Source organism: Notothenia rossii (assembly GCF_949606895.1).
Source record: "Notothenia rossii genome assembly, chromosome: 2".
Taxonomy (NCBI): domain Eukaryota; kingdom Metazoa; phylum Chordata; class Actinopteri; order Perciformes; family Nototheniidae; genus Notothenia; species Notothenia rossii.
Window position 1 is genome coordinate 12,650,927 of NC_136904.1, and position 20,468 is coordinate 12,671,394.

Consider the following 20,468-nt stretch of genomic DNA (forward strand, 5'->3'; position numbering starts at 1 on the left):
GAATTCTATTCCATTTCAGTATTAAACATTAGAATTACATTGAGTTGAGTCTCTTAAATTATTTAATTTTAATGATACAGCATTTTAATTTGGTACCAAATTAGGTCAGTTGTGTGCTGAGTTATTATTTTGTTATATATACACAGTATATATATATGCAACGTAATGCGTAATGGTTCACTATGTGATGTGTGCTGCAGTAGCATTTCCATTGCACAGTTGCCAAGGAAAATGTACTACTGAGCAGTGGAGAGCGAACGTGGTGTGGTAACATTAGAGCGCTGTAGAGATTAAGAGGCGTGACAAGCACATGGTGTGGAAGGGTGGAGAAATGGCTAAGTATGGAGTTGTCAACAAAGCGTAGGCCAGGGGCCGGCTTCAAGTCCTGACACTGGAGGAGTGTCCTGTGTAGAAGTAAAGAACATAGAAGTGTTTGGATCACAGATTTCTTCTTCAGTGCATCCGCAATGGCGTGTGTGTAACTCTAACAATGCAGTGGCAGACTCCAGTGGTAAATCAAAGCTGACAATTTAAAGCTTTGATAACAGATTCAGTTTTGTATGCTTTGTCAACAGTGGGTTGATGTATCTAAAGTTCAAGCTCACTGCGTATTACAGATAAACTGACCATGACCTCTGACCTCCCTGCAGGAGATAAACCAGGAAGCTGTCTAAGATAATTAAGTCTTTTTTATTATTATGAATGACAGGCTCTGTTATGTTTCTATTTTTTTTCAAAACTAAATTAATTTGGATGTTTTTTTAAAATCGCTTCCCTGTTATTAACAAAAAACAACATTGGCCATTAAATATATATAAAAAAATAGTTTTGCTCATTTTATACTAATGCACCAGTGATCACAATGGTCTGGCCTCCTAGAAGCAATATATGCATTTTTCTTGTTGTTCTGAGTTTGTATTTTTATGGGGGTTTTTGCACTAATTGTAAGTGGCTTTCATAAAAGTGTCAGCTACATGAAATGTACTGTTATGTAATATTCTGTGTAATGTAATCGTGATGGGATTGGAAATATGGCTCTGTGTGCTACAGTTCTGTGGTTTCCTGTTGGTTTTCTGGGTGCTGGTCTCAGTCCCCCTCCATATTGGGTCATGGAGATTGTGACGTTACACTCCATTACTCCTTATCGGCACCTGACCCTCCGCGTCACACTGAGTTTCCAATATGAAAGGCGTGTGATTATTTTCCGAATGAGACCGTGTGCGCATAGTAGACTGGGAGTATATAGCCTCCATAGAGATTATTTCCCTCTTTCAACTGCAAGCAATAGCTGAGAGCACACAGAGAGCTTTGCTGGAGGTTTGTTGCTCCTCTTCCCATATAACATGCAGGTAAGAAGACCTTCATTTACACCTGGTGTAAATGTCTTTATTACTTTTATGACTTATCTGACTTTCACTAAAAAGTGTGCCAATAAATTGTCATGATTTTTTGGGGGGAAATATATATATTTGAAATTAGTTCTTTATTATACGAATGTAAACATTCATTTAAAGTTATGCTTATTGAAAACCTAAAAAAATGAATGTCTCCAAGTGATTTAAGGTGTTTTGAAAGACTACTAGTGCGCTTGTTCAAGAAGTTGTGAGCAAGTTCTGTTCATGTGGTAGAAATAAGAACATAAGGCTTTAAGTGGGATCATACAGTGCCTTCCAAAGTCTTAACACCTGTTTAAACTGTGAGTGGCACGCCGTGTTGCATGAGAAGTCAGAGACTGTAAAGCAGTCAGAGAAAAAACTAAGTCTCATCATAACACATGAAAGGCAAGGCAAGGCAAGGCAAGTTTATTTATATAGCACCTTTCAACACAAGGCAATTCAAAGTGCTTTACAAAAAATGAAAGACATTAAGAAAATGGCATTTAAAATCATTAAAATGAAAAGATAATAAAAGAAACATTAAAAGAAAAAATACATGGATAAAAGTTACAGTGCAGTTTAAGATGTGAATAGTTCAATTAAAAGCAGCGACAAAAAGAAAAGTCTTCAGCCTGGATTTAAAAATAGTAAGAGTTGCAGCGGAACTGCAGGTTTCTGGGAGTTTGTTCCAGATATTTGGAGCATAATAACTGAACGCTGCTTCTCCATGTTTAGTTCTGACTCTGGGGACAGAAAGCTGACCCGTCCCTGAAGACCTGAGAGATCTGGATGGTTCATAATTTAGTAGGAGGTCACAAATGTAGTTTGGGCCTAAACCATTCAAAGCTTTATAAACCAGCAGCAGTATTTTGAAATCTATTCTTTGACATACAGGAAGCCAGTGTAAAGACTTCAGAACAGGAGTGATGTGATCCACTTTCTTAGTGTTAGTGAGGACTCGAGCAGCAGCGTTCTGAATTAGCTGCAGCTTTCTAATAGATTTTTTAGTGAGACCTGTGAAGACACCATTACAGTAGTCAAGTCTACTGAAGATAAAAGCATGGACAAGTTTTTCCAAATCCTGCTGTGACATTAGTCTTTTTATCCTAGATATATTCTTTAGGTGATAGTAGGCTGATTTAGTAACTGTTTGAATGTGACTGTTGAAACTCAGGTCAGAGTCCATGACTACACCTAGATTTCTGGCTTTATCTGTTGTTTTGAGCATTGCAGACTGAAGCTCAGCGCTAACTTTTAAACGTTCTGACTTGGCTCCAAAAACCATTACCTCAGTTTTATCTTTGTTTAATTGGAGAAAGTTCTGACACATCCAGTCATTGATTTGTTCAATGCACTTACTGTACTCAGTGTTTGAATTGGAGAATAGTCTCCTGGTGAAATTGTTACGTACATTTGTGTGTCATCCGCATAGCTATGGTAACTTATTTTGTTATTTTTCATTATCTGAGCCAGTGGTAGCATGTAGATGTTAAAGAGAAGAGGCCCCAAGATGGAGCCTTGAGGTACCCCACATGTCATATTTGTCAACTCAGATGTGTATTTACCTATAGAAACAAAGTTGTTTCTGTCCTTTAAGTAGGATTCAAACCAATTTAGAACTGTTGCAGAAAGTCCCACCCAGTTTTCTAGTCGGTCGAGTAATATGTTGTGGTCAACAGTGTCAAACGCAGCACTGAGATCTAATACTAACACTGAAGTTCTGCCACTGTCTGTGTTTAAGTGGATGTCATTGAAGACCTTTACAAGAGCAGTCTCAGTGCTGTGGTTTGGACGAAAGCCTGACTCGAACACATCGAAACAGTTATTTAAATGCAAGAAATTACTCAACTGTTGAAAAACTACTTTTTCAATGATTTTACCTAGAAATGGCAGGTTTGATATGGGCCTGTAATTGTTCATTACTGAAGCGTCTAGATTATTCTTTTTTAAGAGCGGTTTAATGACTGCAGTTTTCAGGGCCTGTGGAAAAATACCTGAGTGAAGAGATTTGTTTACTATATGAAGTAGATCTGAGGCCATGCAAGGAAAAACATCTTTGAAAAATCCTGTTGGAATAATATCAAGGCAGCAGGAGGAGGATTTCAGAAGTTGAATAATGTCCTCTAGGTTTTTATCACGATGAAAGAATCAAGCTTATTTTTAGCTTTTTCTGTGCCATTCTCTTGTTTAATGTTTTCATCTAAGCTGCAACAACCACTGCGCTCTGTACTCTGCAGGCGGCACCCTGTGCCTGGGGAGGCAGTATCCACACAGCATCGCTGTTAACAAGTCTGAACCTCCAAAGAGAACAAGGTCAGTTCTGTGATGTCGTGCTCAGACCAAAACAGGACCCGGGTGAACTCTACCCGGCACACAGGTGAGCAACATGAACAGACAAACAAATATATCATGGCAAAACATATTATAAATTCATGTTATTTTGGATGTTATATGTCCAGATGTTCATGATTGTATGCAGCATTACATAAATCCTTATTCTTTGTGCCCCCAGGTGTGTCCTGGCAGCTTCTAGTCCAGTGTTGGCTTCTATCTTGTCCTCTACTGGCGCCCTGGTGGAACTGCAGGCTCCGTGTCTGTCTGACTCCGTACTGCCACTTCTTTTAGACTTCATTTATACCGGGGATCTGCCATACTCTCGCAGCCAGCACCAGTATCACAACCTGCTCACTGCTGCCTGCTACCTTAAGATGGATGGTCTGCAGGGGGCTCTAAAGGCTAGGCAACGGACTGAGGCAGAAGCCGGAGATAATGCAAATGTCTCCACTGGAACCCTTATTAAGTATCAGCCAGAGGATCATCCGTATTCATCCATTGTGGGCACATGCAATGACATAGATCCAAGTAGAAGTAGCAGTAAAAATGATACAAATCACTGTAGCAGAAACAATACAAGCTCTTTGAGGAAGGTAAATACCTGTCATAGTATATCTGAAAACATTGAGAGCAGTGTCAACACAGGCAACTGCAGACAAGAACCTCAGGATATGTTTATAAGTATCCCTTGCATAGTTGAAGTGCTTGGGGAGTCAGGAAACGACAACGAGGTGCAAAAGGATCAGTTTCATTCAGGTCATTCAGCTGGCGCTGTAAAGCCACAGCCATGCCATGGGAGCACAGATGGGGAGCTAGAGAGGACAGTTGAGGACAGGAGGAGGTCGAATAAACTCTGCACTTCTGAGGAGAAAGAGGAGGAGACAAGCAGAAAAGAGAAGAAACAGGGACTGTGTTTGACATTTCCAAGTAAAGCAGAAGACACGCAAACTAACACAAAAGAAGACACAACTCAGATACGTCACTCTCCCCTGCTTCATTTCTCAACCGCCCATCTTAAGGACAACGTTTCGCCCTCAAAGTGCTCCTCATCATCCTCTTCCTCATCACCACCTCCATGCTCTGGGTGTGTGCCTGTTATCCGTCACAGCAGTCGAGCAGCTATGCTACAGCTGGAAGAAGAGACACCAATGCCCCCTTACCATCTAGTATCCCAAGCCTCAGCCGGCTCCAGCAGGGCCCCTTACTCTCGGTCAGGAAGCACAGACAGTGACAACATCGATGAGGGTATTACCTCCACACACGGAAATCTTCATGGGGCACAGAATCAGGCTTACATAAACAATAAAGACCACATTGGGGCACAGAGTTGGGATTACAAGGAAACTTCAGATCAGTCGGACACCCTCAAACAGGATTACAACATTAGCAATTCATATAATTTAACAGGACAGAATAGTGAACAGATGAGCATTACAGATCCTAATGATCCTCATGCTCATTGTGTTTCAGTTAATAAAAAATACATTAAACTTATTAGGGATGATTCACAGAACATGGATTGCAGCAATTTCACCAGAGGGTTAAAGTATAAAATGTATGATACTTTCGAGGATTTCCCCTCCAAACATCAGCGAATGGATTGCTCTGATTACCAAAATGTCTGGATGGCCAATGCAGCAGAGGAACAATCCATTCAGTCAAGAGATCTGAGGAATAAAGCCCCACTTCCTGCACTGGACTCAGACACAGGAAGTGATTCCCTCTGGGAAGATGTGTGTACCCAGGAAGACGTGAAAGAGGAACACAGTCAGGAAGAATATGAGACAGTCAACAGAAACACAGCCAAGATGGACAAGAGATACAATGTCCTTCAGCTTGTCTCCCGGACACATCAATCATGTTTGGATGATGTCACTGGCGGTCTCTCCAGCTTTGATTGTCCCACATCTGTAGAACTAGAAAATATGCCAGGCATTGATATCAAAGAGCCGGCCTTCACCTTAACAATACCTGCTGCTCACAACATGTCTGACCCAACATACAGTGTTGTTGGGCCTTCATACCGTGGACACCTTGAGTATCACTGCCTACCAGAGGAGGAAAGACACTTATCACACCAATACTCTGGCCGCAAACACTCCCACCATCCCGATCATTCATACCCGTCCAGTGATGAGGAGAAGGCTGGGACTTTTGCTGGTCAAGGCTACAGTTCTCTGAGGCAGCACTTTGCAACAAGGACTACTGACCAGATTCTACTGCTGGACATTAGCGCCAAACCTGCCGAGTTCCTATTTGCTAATCCATTACGCCAAAAGGAAACATTTGGAAACGGGTTTAGGAAGAATAATAGAGAGCAATTAAGTGAAGCAACATCTGTAGCAGGTGTTGACTCTAAATATTGGGCTGGAGAAACAAGTGTCAAAAAAAGTAAATCTGTTGGTAAAGACCGAAGCAGGCCAAAGATTGAGGTTATACATAAATCTGCGGTTGAGAAGAGGGTTTCCAAACATAAAGATTGTGATAACAAGACTCCTGCCATGACAATTTGCTCACCTCCTAATGTGCAAGACTCTGTGCAAGCCTCGATGTCATCAATCTTGTCTGTCTGCATACCTTCTTCCCGGTCAGCCAGTATGCCAACAACTATATCTGCTCGAGTGTCTAACCCTGTTCAGCACCCTTTCCAGTGCTCTCTGTGCGAGCGCTCCTTCAGTCAGCGCGGCTCACTGAACAGACATGTGCGGAGCCATCTTGGAGTCCGGCCCTTCCCCTGCCCCTGCTGCCCTATGACTTTTTCCCGCCAGTACCGTGTCACAGAGCACATGCGTGTTCACCAGCGCTGTGTCATCCTGAGTGACTTTTGAAGGCACCCTGCTTCTTAGAGGACAGGCCTCAAAAGTGAAATGTCTTTTCCTGTATGTAGGCCTGTATGGAGCCTATACTTATACTTATTTTGCAAATGTATGGAAGGCAATTAGATGGACAAATTAAAATAAAGTTCATAGATATCTTTGCCCCCCAAAGGCTAACAATGAGAGTAAACAGTGGTCATGTGCATTGAAATAACATTGTCCATACCAAGTAATGGGAAAAGGGGAATTGAAAATACTTTTTGACACAACATGTCATGTTATGAAGAACAACCAATCTCAACCAGCAGATAAATGCAGTAAATATCAGTCATTTGTAAATATGGAGGAGCACCTTCACTTTAGTGCAGGGCTACCCAGAGGTTTAAGATCGAGTGTCCAGTTTTTACTCTATTTTAATTTTATGAGCACCTTTGCTAAAATGTCACACGATCATTAATATCCTCTGATCTTGTGTTTCGAGTGCCAGTGTCCGGCACACATCCACACATACCCACAGAGCAGAGCTGACAGACCAGAGACAGTAAACACCAAGGAAAAAAATTGCTGTCCCGTGTATAATTTTTTAGTACACACTTAAAAAACACAGTCTGGAAGAGCTAAGGGTGTATGGTTAGCTGGCTATGTTCGCTGAGCAACATCAGAACCCTGCATCAGCACCCTTGAATATGGAACAAGAGTAGCCGTCCAACGCATGACTGACATGCCTTGCCTTTTTCATAACCAGCCGATAAAAGACAGGCCCCGTGTTTGGCCCCAGGAGTGATGTGTAGATCAGTTCTTTTCCAAGTATAATTTACTTTGAGTTGATACATGGAAATATATCGAGCCTTTCTTCTGATACTTTCTGAATAATCTGACATTGGTTTTTCTGTGACATTCCGCGACAGTACATTCATGTTTGACTGCTAGTGATCCCGACCCATAAAAGTTATCTTCAATGCATAACTGTTAGAAAATTATTTGTTTGTTCATGATGACACTGTCAATATCCCAAAGTTAGCTGCTAGATTGTGACCATAGCAGGTACAGAGCAATTTCTCTGCAATGTGTGTGTGTGTGTGTGTGTGTGTGTGTGTGTGTGTGTGTGTGTGTGTGTGTATGTGTGTGTGTGTGTGTGTGTGTGTGTGTGTGTGTGTGTGTGTGTGTGTGTGTGTGTGTGTGTGTGTGTGTGTGTGTGTGTGTGTGTGTGTGTGTGTGTGTGTGTGTGTGTGTGTGTGTGTGTGTGGGTGGGTGGGTGGGTGGGTGGGTGGTAGTGCATGTGATTACAATAGTTTACAAAATGTTATCCTGTTTTTGTCAACTTTTTATCCTTTGTCAATGCTAATTATTTATCAGATTTACATTACATTTGACTTTGAGTTCAAAAGTGTGTGTATTTACATTGCACTACGTTGTAATTAATCATGAGGTTTTGTTTCCTACTATTTCTTTATAACTTACTTCTGTATGACAGGTTGAAAAGTTACAAAGCCTTTTGTTATTGTGTCACATGTGTCTTGAATGTAACTCATACTCCCTGTTTAAACCAAGTGGAGGATGTCAGACTATTGTTTTTGGAAAGAATGCAATGGCTTGATAATCGAAGCAAAATAACATTATTACCTAATTCTCCTTCAGATTTTGCATTTTATGCAGGTCCTTTTAACCTTTGTTTCATGGGAGCCAAAGTGTGTGTAATACAGAAGGGATTATTACTGTTCATATATTTCATCATGATCGTGATGAATGTGTCTTTATGATAAATGGTGTTTGGTTTTACAAAAAAGCTACATACACTATCTAATGTCGTTGCAACATTATGAACGTTTTATGTAATGGCATGTATGTTTTATGTGTTAATTTATTCTGTATTTAAACTGTGAAATACAAATTTTCTGATATGCGGACATTAATAATTGTTTATGCTTCTAATCCTAGTGTACACACTCTTAAAACATATATATATATAATATATATAACATATATAAAGTGATTTTCATATTCTTTGGTGAAATTAACCAGCATTTAAATGACAATTAAAGTGTTTTAAGCAAACTTAAAGTGACAGTTACACAGGAAGGGTACAGACAATTTATGATTTGAATCACACTTGCCTTCATATAACTTAATTTATGAGTGAAATGTCTTACATGCTGTCCTCTGTAAGTGCAGACTGGGGGTACTTAAAGCTGCTGCTGGTGCTGCTGCTGCTGCTGCTGCTGCTGCTGCTGCTGCTGCTGCTGCTGCTGCTGCTGCTGCTGAAACATGAGCTGACATTGTGAGAAACATCGTCAAGGACAGCCTTGTGGTTCTGTGGAGCTTCTGTCTTGTTCATGCCAAAATCTTCTGTAAGGGATGTGTTAAGATAATAAAAAAATAAAGAACACTTTACAAGAGGCAACATGTTTATGGCTTGAGTTGTTGACATACATTTTCATTTTCACATGTTACCACTGTGTTGTTGTTTGAATAAAATCTCTCTCTCGACATATCTTTGTGTTACTCTCTGATAACAATGCAATCCTATAGCTGCCAACCATTAACAAATACTCACTTTCTATTGAGCCGTCATGTCTGCGGCTCTAAAATGATTAAGCATTAATGAAGAATTAAGGTTTCAATCAAAGACTTTTAAACGTTTGCTTCTGTGAGTGAGAAACCTTGAATAGTGATAAGTATGCAATACTTGTTCTAATATGATGAGTCTTTTTTTTTTATATACACTATTAGAATTGCTGAAATGTTTGGATACAAAGCATATAAAGTCATGTTGGAGAAGAATAACAGCTTCTTAACACAAAATATGTTCTAAATAATGGCATACAACTGATACATGAAGTATCAGTAAATGATCTATAAACCATTGATAAAGATAATTAGATACAGTATATCAAATGTGGTACAAATGAGCAAACATTGAACATTGATTTATGTGTTTTTTGAGAAACTAAAACAGCCCACACAAACTTTCTTTAACCATATCAGAGAGACATTGGTTTGACTCAGACCTTTGTCCTGTGGCATAAAAGTGCAAATACAATGTGCTGACAGGCAGAACCCAGAGTTAGTATCAGTTAATTGCCTGAGCAGTGAAAGTAAAACATCAATGCTATCACCCTGTTGAATCTGGTGGCAAATGTTCAAACGAATGAAATACAATGCTCACAGGCTGGTGGAAGCAGTAATATATCACATAAACACCACAAGGCAATAAATATACTCACATGCCTGTATTTCATTCTATATAGCCAACAAATAATTAGAAATGCTATTTTGCAATCATAAATCCTATTGTGCGGTTCTTATTGCTTCTCTCTGACATTTATCCTGCTTCAGACGTTCCTCTTATTCTTGTTATTCCACTGGTGCTTCAGCCTGTGCAGCAGTCATCACTATAATGGCCTAAAGAGAAGAGAAAGAAGAGAACTGTAACAGTGGCCTACTCATGTTGGGGCAATTCTGTTTAGGCTCATTAAATATTGTAAGACTTTCTCAGCACAGTGTGTAATGTGTACAAAAGTACTTCTAATGTATTTTCTTTTTACCTCACTCTTTGTGGAACGCAGGGCGGACACGGCCAGACATGACATTACTATCAAAGTCACTGCACCCATAATACTGTAGAACAGGAAGATTACTTCCACAGACAGTTCCATTTCCTGGACAAGCACACGTACACACATGAGAAACACATAAAGAAACACACAACGGAATCAAGGATGTGCACCAGATTAAAATGCATTAAATCTTAAAATGTTTACACATTTATAGCAATATAAATGTGTGTGTGTAGTGCTAGATCGTATACCTCCTGGGTTTTAGGCAGCGGAAGTGACGTAATCGTGGATGAGAAGTCGGCCACTTTTGTATTAAAAGTTTAACGTTTACCCTAAATAGAGGAGAGTTCCGCTCACGCATGTCTTGTCACAAATATGAGGTTCATTAACGAATAATGAGATCATACTCTATAACAACATTAAAATGTGTGAAATATACTTACATTTCAATAATAATGGTTTGATTATTAAGTAATAACTTACAGTTCTCATTCATAACACTCCGTTCAATGTCTCACTATGGGATGCGCCTCAACGCGTATGCAAACAGAAGCATTAACACACAGGTTAATATTGTAATCTGCCTCGCCGTTTCTTTCTTTCGAAATTACGGTAAAGTTGGATTTTTTCTTCAAGCTGGTAACATACCTGTTGCTAGCTTTTCTTCCCTCCACACCGACACCACGGTAGCGAGGACGTTCTCTTTTCTCTCTCACACCAGGGGAGACGGAGATAAAAACAAAAGGTATTAACACACCAGTTAATATTCTTTAAAGAATAAAATCTACACCGTCGCTTTTTCCTTTCGGATTAACGACAAGGTTGGATTTTTTTTTTCTTCTCAGTAACGTACCTGTTACTAGCGTGTCCACTCCACGCCGACACCCCGGCGAACAAAGATGGACCCTTCTCTCCCTCACACCAGAGGAGTCAGGGACTCGGAGGCTCGGCTATGCGGCTGCGGGTTTAAGATCTCAGGCACAGACTCACACCAGGTCTGCTCGTCCTGCCTCGGGCTGGAACACGCCCAGGAGGCTATCGATAACCCCAGCTCGTGCGGGCATTATGCCCACTTCATCATTAAGAGCCTCCGCCGACGGCTAGCACGCCAAGCTAGCTTGTCGGGACAGGACCCCCTCATGTCCGCTGATTCGCCGGCCGGCAATCAAGACATGGTGGCGTCCGCCGCAGAGATTGAGCCCCGCGCTGTGTCAGGCTGGGGCTCAATAACAGCGGCAGCTGCTGAACCGGAGCCCCGCGCCGTGTCAGGCTGGGGTCCGGTGGCGGCAAGAGCCGCGAGAGCGGAGCCCCGCGCTGTGTCAAGCTGGACCAACTGGACTCCCAACTGGACCTCACCATGGTTCCACCCGCGGAGGATGTCCTGGAGTTGGACTATATGGAGGAAGAAGAGGATGCCTCTGAGTTCCTCCTGTCCGACTCGGATGAGCACGAGGATGACATCTTCGTTTCATCGGCTCAGGCTGCAAAGCCGGGAGCGATGTCCGCTCTCCCGGGCGAAAGCACACCAGCTTCGCCCTGCCTAAGTATGGACTTGCAGGCCATGTGTCAACGCGCTGCGTCCAGGCTGGACATCCCATGGGCTGAAGTGGCCAAGGAGACCTCCAGATCTCGCTACGAGGGGAAGCAATTGCCCCAAGCAGCGAGGACGAAGAGACAGCACCTTCCAGTCTGTCCGGAGATGCAGCTTTGTCCGCCAGGGCACTCAGCGTCTCCTCGCTGCTGACCGCCTACCAGGCGGAGCTCTGCGAAGACTTGTCGAGCAAACCTGAGCCTGCCGTGTGGGACGAGATCGCAGCGATCACGGACATTTGCCTCCGTGTGCAGCGCTGTGCAGTCCAAGCCACGGGCAAAGCACTGGGAATTATGGTGGTACAGGAGAGAGCCAGGTGGCTCAACCTGACGAACCTTCCAGACCGGGAAAAAGAGGATGTTCTGGACATGCCTATTGTTCCCGAGGGCATATTTGGCTCCGCTCTAGCTTCGATGCAGCTGAGATGCGAATCAAAAAAGAAGGAAGACGAGGCTCTCCAACTCTGTCTCCCCTGAAGGGTCCAGCCGCCACCTTCAACGGTCCCGCGGTAAGCCTTCACTCAAGCTGCCTCACGTCCTGCCCGGTTCAAGATACCAAAGCAGCAGAGACCACAGCCCGTCCCGGGTCCCCAGCCCAGGCACGAGGCGAGGATGAGCTGGCCAAGAAAATCTCCGGTTCCGGCAGCTGCCGCTCAGGCACAGCCGACCCAGGTTTTCAGCCACTAGGCGAGGAAGAAGAAGCGGGCGGCCTGACAGCCTCCTCTCCTCTCCTCGACGGGAGAGCTGGAAGTTCCCTGTTCCCCAGCTCCAGAACTCGTTCCAGTGTTAGATGCTCATGTGTTTTCAGGGTGCCACCATGCCCCCATCTTCCCGCCGCCTCGAGTGATGCCAGAACGTCATCCTCAAGTTCGCGCCATAAGGGAAATGGACTTAACATCAAAGACAGCAAGTTCCGCTGGCTGTTTAAGTCACACAAGCACATGTATGTCATCATTATTGTTTCCTAATAAATCATTTTCCACTGTCGTTTCCAGGCTTAAAGCCAAGGGCGCAGTCAATAAAAATGAAAAGAAAAACAATAAACAGTCTGTCGTCTACCCGTCTTTTGAGAGCGGCTACGGCCTCTCTCAAAAGGCGGATATTAGACGGGATTGTGAAGGCACCACCGCCACGCGCATGCGCAGTGTCGGCCGGGGTTGTCAACCTGGGGTACCACCGTGTTCACTCACACGTCTCTGTTGCGTCTTGGGCGCCAGAACGACTGGTTCACATCAGTCGACCTGAAAGATGTGTATTTCCACATCCCAGTATATTACCCACACAGGAAATATCTCAGGTTCGCCTTTCAGGGTGTCTGTTACGAGTACAGAGTCCTTCCCTTCGGTCTGTCTCTCAACCCGCGAGTGTTTGTACGCTGTACGGAAGCCGCAATAGCCCCGGTAAGGCAACAGGGTATTCGCTTGGCAAATTATCTGGACGACTGGCTGCTTCTCGCACAGTCGGAGCAAAAGGCTATTACGCAGACGAATGTCCTCGTAAAACACCTGCTCGATCTGGGTTTCGTAATAAACACAGAAAAGAACATGTTGTCCACAGCCCAGACTGTACTCTTCCTAGGTCTACGCCTGAATTCGGTGCCTTTTACAGCCCGCCTGTCAGCAGAAAGAGTGAAAGCCTTCAGAGCTTGCCTCGCTCATTTCCGGCTACGCAAATATGTTCTCTTCAGATCATGTCTGCGGTTACTGGGGCTCATGGCGTCAGCCATCCTGGTGGTACGACTGGGACGCGTCATGACGCGCGGAGAGTGATGGTCACTATGAAATGCGTAATGGCACTGCGCCACTGGCTACACCCGACTTTTTTCTAGTACGGGGCGTGCCAATGGGTGCTGTCCTATCGCGGAAGGTGGTCACCACAGACACATGTCTGACGGGCTGGGGAGGTATATACGAAGGTCGACCTGTGAGGGGTCTCTGGAGCAGAGACCTCCAACGGTCACACATAAATTATCTGGAGCTTTTAGCGGTGTTCCTCACCCTAAAACGCTTTCTGCCTTTTCTCAGAGGACATCATGTCCTCGTGAGGACAGACGACACGACCACAATATCGTATATAAACCGCCAAGGGGGTTTGCGTTCTCTCCAGTTACACATGCTGGCACGCAAACTGCTCTTATGGAGCTGCGGACGTCTCCTCTCTCTGAGAGCGACGCACGTACCGGGTGTGATGAACCTCGGGGCAGATCTGCTGTCCAGAGGTGCACCACTATATGCAGACTGGACTCTACATCCAATGGTTGTGAGTCAGCTGTGGGTGCGTTACGGCCGAGCCGCGGTAGATCTGTTCGCATCAAAAGAAAATGCTCTATGTCAGCTGTTCTTTTCAATGCACGATTTAAACGCACCGTTACGCGTGGACGCGCTCGCGCACGTTTGGCCTCCGGTCCTTCTGTACGCGTTCCCACCCCTGGCTCTGATATCCCCAACTCTGGCCAGAGTGAGGGAACAATGCCACACACTGATCCTGATAGCTCCGCACTGGCCTGCAATGTACTGGCTTGCGGAGATATATCAGCTGCTGTGCAGGCAGCCGTGGCAGCTCCCACTACGCAGGGACACTGTCTAAGGCGGGGGGGGACAATCTTTCACCCACACCCAGAGCGCATGGCACTATGGGCCTGGCCTGTGAGTGGTATAACCTGAATACACTGGGTCTCCCTCAGAAGGTGATAAACACTATTCAGAGTGCAAGAGCTTCCTCCACCAGGTCCCTCTATGACTGTAAGTGGAGGGTGTTTGAGAAGTGCTGCCTTCAAAAAGGACACATCTCTTTTCAATGTCCTGTCGGGGTGATTCTATCATTTCTACAGGACCTAATTGATAAACACAGAGCTTTTTCTATGATCAAAGTGTACCTGGCTGCTATTGCTGCATGCCATGTGGGCTTTGAGGGAAAGACGGCTAGCCAACATCCTTTTGCCTGCCGTTTTATGAAAGGGGCTCGTAGGCTCCTCCCTGTTTCCAGGTCACTGGTGCCCTTATGGGACTTGGCAGTGGTTTAAGATGAGCTCACTCGACCTCCATTTGAACCCCTGGAAGAAGCTGACATGAAACACCTTTCACTGAAGACAATGCTGTTACTGGCTCTGGCATCTGCCAAGCGAGTCAGTGACATTCATGCGCTCTCTGTACATCCTTCATGCACTCAGTTTGCCCCGGGGCAAACGAAGGTGTTGCTGAAGCCCAACCCTGCCTTTATACCTAAGGTGGTTGGCTCGTGTACCCCCATTGACATTGTGGCATTTCCTCCGCCGCTGTGTTCCTCTGAGGAACGGTGGCCGAATTCGCTGTGTCCAGTTCGTGCTTTACGTACCTATATGGACAGGTCAAAAGAGTTTTGTTGCAATGACCAACTCTCTATCCTGGGCTAACCCTCAGAAGGGCAAGCCCGTTACCAGGCAACGGCTCTCCCACTGGATTGTGGAAGCGATTGCTCTGGCTTATACGAGTCAGGGTTTGCAGGCACCAACGGGCGTGCATGCTCATTCTACTCGTGGACTGGCTACATCCTGGGCTTTGTTCAAGGGTGTTTCCATCCAAGACATTTGTGCAGCAGCGAGCTGGTCCTCACCGCTCACTTTTGTCCGCTTTTACAGGCTAGATGTCTCTGCTCCAAGTGTGGCCCGCGCAGTGCTGGGCCCCGTGTTGAGACAGGGTTCTACCTGTTAAGTTTTGGTTGTTTTGGTGATTTTCGAGATAAGCATATCTAGCAATACGGGACTTTCAATATCCCATAGTGAGACATCAAACGGAGTGTTATGAATGAGAACTATAGGTTACTTACTTAACCCCAGTTCTCAGAGTAACATGAAGTGAGATGTCTCACCAGACGGCCTTCTTGCTAAGGCGAAGCGAGAATAGGTGCTTATTTTTGATTGACGCTGCGTCGTAGCGCAAGCTACTTAAATTGTGGGTGGATTCCCTGACGTAAACGTCAAGATCACCAGCCAATCAGGATTGGCGTAATGAGATTGATGCTTCTGTTTGCATACGCGTTGAGGCGCATCCCATAGTGAGACACCTCACTTCATGTTACTCTGAGAACTGGGGTTACGCAAGTAACCTATAGTTCTTATTTGTGTTGCATTTGTGGATAAAATCCAAAGAACATTTAGGACATATAAATACTGGTCAGAAATCCACCAGATCTTTTAGTGATTTGTGTCTCTCTTGGAGAAATTAAATTGCAACATCAAATACAAAAGTTAATCTGAAAGAAACTCAAATACCATAATGAAATCAATCCCCAAATGATGATTGTTGTTATAACTTAAATGTTATACCTGGAAACACAAATACATTTAATATGCTCGTTTCTTGTCCTGGGTGGCAGATTACGTCACTTCTCCGCCTAAAACCCAGGAGGGGATCTAGCCGCTGCTGCACTAGCTAACGCTACATTAGCAAGACAAACGCTAATTTGTTTTTGCAAAAGGTGCAGCGGGCTTCAAACACGTTCCCCTCAACTGGTTTCAACCAAGCACTTAATTCGATGTTTTCAAACCAAATATGGTTGATAGCAATATAAATGTAGGCCTCGTGTTCATTTTAATTTTAGTGCTAATTTTGATTCCTTTTTCAAAGTAATGTCAATAATTGCCTTAAAATTCAGATAAAAAAAGGACACCCCAATATTCAAAACTACCAATAATGACAAAAATAATAATTACCGCAAAAGGTGAACTTGAATATGTATCAATGTCGTGGTTATACTGGTAGTGTCTGTGGTCGTAGGTGCTAACTATCGTGGGCACAACGTGCAGGGTAGTCCAACACGCCACCAGTATGCTCACAATACTGAGAGCCAGCGATATGGTTACCTGCATATAAACAAAACCAGAGGGAGAAAGAGGAGGAAGAAACAAATGTTGGCAGTATATGGACAACATGAAGGAAAATCAATGAAATCAATTCTTATTAATCGTTCAAAAAGACTACCATATCAGATATAAATGATCTTTCTAAGCATTTTTGGGGTCAATATCATTTGTCTGTTATATTTTGTATAGGCACAGGAAAATAGAAAGTTCTGTTTTGTTTAAAAATACAAAATACATCTTACTGTTTTCTTGGTTGGAATGTGCTCTGTCACAATATACAGAGTCCCACATATGACGAACTACAAGAAAGAAAACAAAAAAATACATATTTTATTTTCCATCTCTTTAAGGATATGCATTTGATTTGAATTAGAAAACTAAGACAAAGCTTATTTTCGAGCCTTAAATATTAAAGTGAATACAAATTACTCTCAGCCTGTGATCAATTCTTAAAGAAATGTCAATAATTGCTGGTTTCTTTGTTTTACTAGTTTGCTTCATCAGTAAAGGAATCCATAAAGCCCTTCATCGATTAGATCTCTTATCTTGCTACAAACCAGTGTTCCCAGAATGAAGCCAGGCGGGATGGCTGTCCATATGGAGTATTCTTGTGTGGTTGTGATGGAAACATTGAAGAAGGACAAGCCCAAGACCAGCATTATGATCTAAGAGAGAATAAAAAACAACTTCAAGCATGACCCCTGTTTTATTTTGATCTGTTTTAGCATAAGTAGTGACCCTCAAATGTTAGTCCTTTGGACAGTACTTGTGTATAGAAATATTTGACAGAGCATATTGTGAGCATTAGGGAGTGTGTGTGTGTGTGTGTGTGTGTGTGTGTGTGTGTGTGTGTGTGTGTGTGTGTGTGTGTGTGTGTGTGTGTGTGTGTGTGTGTGTGTGTGTGTGTGTGTGTGTGTGTCTGTGTCTGTGTCTGTGTGTGTGTGTGTGTGTGTGTGTGTGTGTGTGTGTGTGTGTGTGTCTCTCACGCCAACAGTCTTTGGTTGCCTCTTAATGAAGCGGTGTAAAGGTTTGCTGCCCCCCACTGTGGTGCTTTGAAGACCTGCATTAGTTCCTCCTGGTTCACTCACAGGAAACAGCTCCACAGACATCTTACGGACAAACTTAGAGAATGAGTGAAAATCTTTACAGATATCAATTATGATGGACAAGTTTGTTCTGGTTCTTATCCATGCTTTGGGAAAATGCTGATAATAGATTTGCCCTCCCTCACAAACGTACTTTGTAAAGTTTCAGTTTATCCTTTTTTGTCAAGATGTAAGTGTTATAAATCTAAGATTTACAAACACTTGTTTTCGTCACTTGATAAGCATAGCTGAAATGTGTGTTTCTTTCACAAAATATTGACACACTATATTTTGTACTTATCATAGGAACCAGCAAACCAAGTTCTCAATTCTGAATCAACGAGGATGGTTATTTAAATGTTTTATTTACATTTTAAAATATATTTATGTCGGCCTTTTTAGGTTGAAATGATTTCTTCCTCTTTCCACAAAAAGTAGAACAAAATGTTTGTGTGCAGTACATTCTACACTGAATGTCAACATCACAGTGTACTCACACATGGTATTAATTTAACATGCCACAATGGCCTCTATGAAGCTCTGACAGCAGAACATATAATGGCTGATTCTCATGAAATATCTGTCATGTTCAACTTTAAAATGGACTAAATAATACAAATTAACTCTCCAGATCAAGAATGTAGTTTCCACGGAAAAAAAACCTACTGAGTTAATGACGCAACAGCAAAACAAGTCTGTAAAATGTTTGGGATTGAAGCCAACTGACATTCGCAAACATCAACAAGTCATAAATCCTGATGTTGACAACAAGCAATCATGCACTGAGTAGACTGCCAAGGAAAACGTTGCCGCTGAAGTTGCAGAGATTGAAAAGTAAGAGTTAAAAGTAATGCGATGTCAAAGTGTCAAATCCCATCAAAACTGTTAGAAACAAAAGATATACTTGAGAACAAAAGTAGTCAGACCTTGTGTCGTCCTTTGGTCGGTTGTGCAGCTCAGTGCTGGCTCTTGTAAAGATGCACATCGTGTTCACATCTGGATCAGCGTAAAGGGGAGTGGTGGAAGATTGGTTCATTTTGAACAAGAACATTCCCCTGTCAGATGGGCTTGTTTTAACTCATGACTAAGAGTTTAGTTGTTCAATGCCCTATATCAAGATTTATTTCATTTATCATTTATAAGATTAACTTTCTTAACTGACACCATTCAAAAAGAAAATCACAAATCTAGGTTGATTGGTCATTTCAGTGTGGTTCAACTAAAAAACATTGTAAACAATTACTATGTTGTCCCTTCCATTTTTTCTAAGCTAAGCTATTGCATAATAAAGGCAGATCAGTATCTTGTGAACAGATCACAAGACTAAGAAGTATTTCCCAGAGCCGACAGAGGTCTTTGACTCTGGCCCGAAGACCTTAGGGTGAGACAAATACATGATTATGCAGTTGAGTGAACTTTTCCTTATCTTCTTAGTCTATCCACACATGAAAATTGGACGCCTCGAGAAGTGTTTGTAGGTTACTCAATTCTGACAAAAACAAAGTAAACGTGTGTTTACCCTGCACTACAATACTGTTGCTAAAATAACTGATGCTGTACTTTTTGTTGGGAGAGAAGTCTCTTATTTTATGTCAATTTAGTGTTTACTTTTACACACAAACTCAATGTATCTGTAATGCTAATGTAAGAAGTTAACAGTTATTGGAGGAATTTTGACATGCTGTTTCCTAGAGTAAACATCACTAGGAATGTGGTTTATTGTTTTGTTGAAGAAACAAAAAGAACCAACAAAATTAACATGCAACAAAATGGTTGAATCCTAAAAAGGATCCGAACTTCCTTACACTGATGGGGGGGGGCTCGGTTCACATAGGGTCATTAGGGGCCTGAAATGGAGAAGCGAAAGGAATGTGATGAAATAGTTTAAGGGAGAGAAGGAAAAAAAAAAGGAGAAGTGGTTTCCTGTATTTCAAAATCTGCCACAGCTGTGTGCTTTCGTCCAGCTCCAACCATTAAAGGGAAATAAAAAGAACAGAGAAGGAAAAGAAGAAGTGGGGGGTGGGAAAAGACAGGAGACATTACAATCAAAACTTTACATAAAAGCACAACACGTTCTTCTCACTCCCAACCCGTCACATGTTGACGGACGGTCAGGGCCCCTCCCCGTCAGTCTATTACGTACAGGGTACCCCTTGGAAGTCCGTTTTCAACGGGCAGGGCGTCCCATTGACTTGCATAGAGCTCCCTGAACGTTGGTAATAGAGGAGTTGGGATCGCGGCGAAATGCTCTCCGCAGATCCATTCTCACAGCGTTTATCAACCTTTTTCTTACTCAATACCAAGCCACACTTATTGTTTTTACTTCTTTATTTTAATTGAATAATGTAGGACTTTTGTTGCCGTCAGTTATGGGGAGAGTAGGGGCTCAGAATACTGAAATCTGTATTGTTTAATCGTTCTTTTTTTCCTTCTAATTTTGTATTATTTTCTAAACCACACACTGTTATTTACACAACAATAACACATAATTATCCTTGTGTTTATTTATTTGTTTGATTAATAAACACAAGTTGGAGTCCTTCAGGTTGCTTTAGAGAATTTTACACCCGGAAGTAAGTATTCTCTCCGCTTCGCTTGACAAACCCCGTGATAGTCCTCAAGCTCTGTGATTGGATATTTGAGTGTGCGCCGAGGGTTACGCCCTTCACGCCCTTCCGTCGAACAACACTTTGAAATGGGATGGAACCACGGCAGACTGTCCAAAACTGGATTTGAACGGGTCCACCCAGACATACAGTATAATTACAACAGATGGTTCATAGTCAATAATTAGATTGAACTACCGACTTAAACATTATTTGTATTGCTAATTAAAGTTGCAACTGATTACTTTAATACCTACATAAATG

The 20,468-nt window shown here is 42.8% G+C and overlaps 2 protein-coding genes across 3 annotated transcripts; one reads left to right on the forward strand and one right to left on the reverse strand.

Annotated features, from left to right (window-relative positions):
- Positions 1-1,215: 1,215 nt before the first annotated feature.
- On the forward strand, positions 1,216-8,765 carry LOC307030661 (uncharacterized protein). The gene is made up of 3 exons (XM_079667216.1): positions 1,216-1,349; positions 3,614-3,753; positions 3,889-8,765. Exons 1-3 carry the CDS (start codon positions 1,344-1,346, stop codon positions 6,536-6,538), a joined length of 2,796 nt encoding a protein of 931 aa, XP_079523342.1. The 5' UTR covers positions 1,216-1,343; the 3' UTR covers positions 6,539-8,765.
- A 148-nt stretch (positions 8,766-8,913) lies between these two features.
- LOC307030662 (uncharacterized protein) lies at positions 8,914-18,722 on the reverse strand. Of its 2 annotated transcripts, none has more exons than XM_079667218.1 (7): positions 18,525-18,722; positions 17,500-17,622; positions 17,071-17,178; positions 16,756-16,812; positions 16,364-16,513; positions 10,072-10,185; positions 8,914-9,928 (listed from the first exon to the last, which is right to left on the reverse strand). In XM_079667218.1, the coding sequence occupies exons 2-7, from the start codon at positions 17,620-17,622 to the stop codon at positions 9,881-9,883; spliced, it is 600 nt and encodes a 199-aa protein (XP_079523344.1). In that variant the 5' UTR covers positions 18,525-18,722; the 3' UTR covers positions 8,914-9,880. The 2 variants fall into 2 exon arrangements, with proteins under 2 accessions (XP_079523344.1, XP_079523343.1); XM_079667217.1 differs by having other exon boundaries at positions 17,500-17,634; positions 18,525-18,721.
- Positions 18,723-20,468: the final 1,746 nt, after the last annotated feature.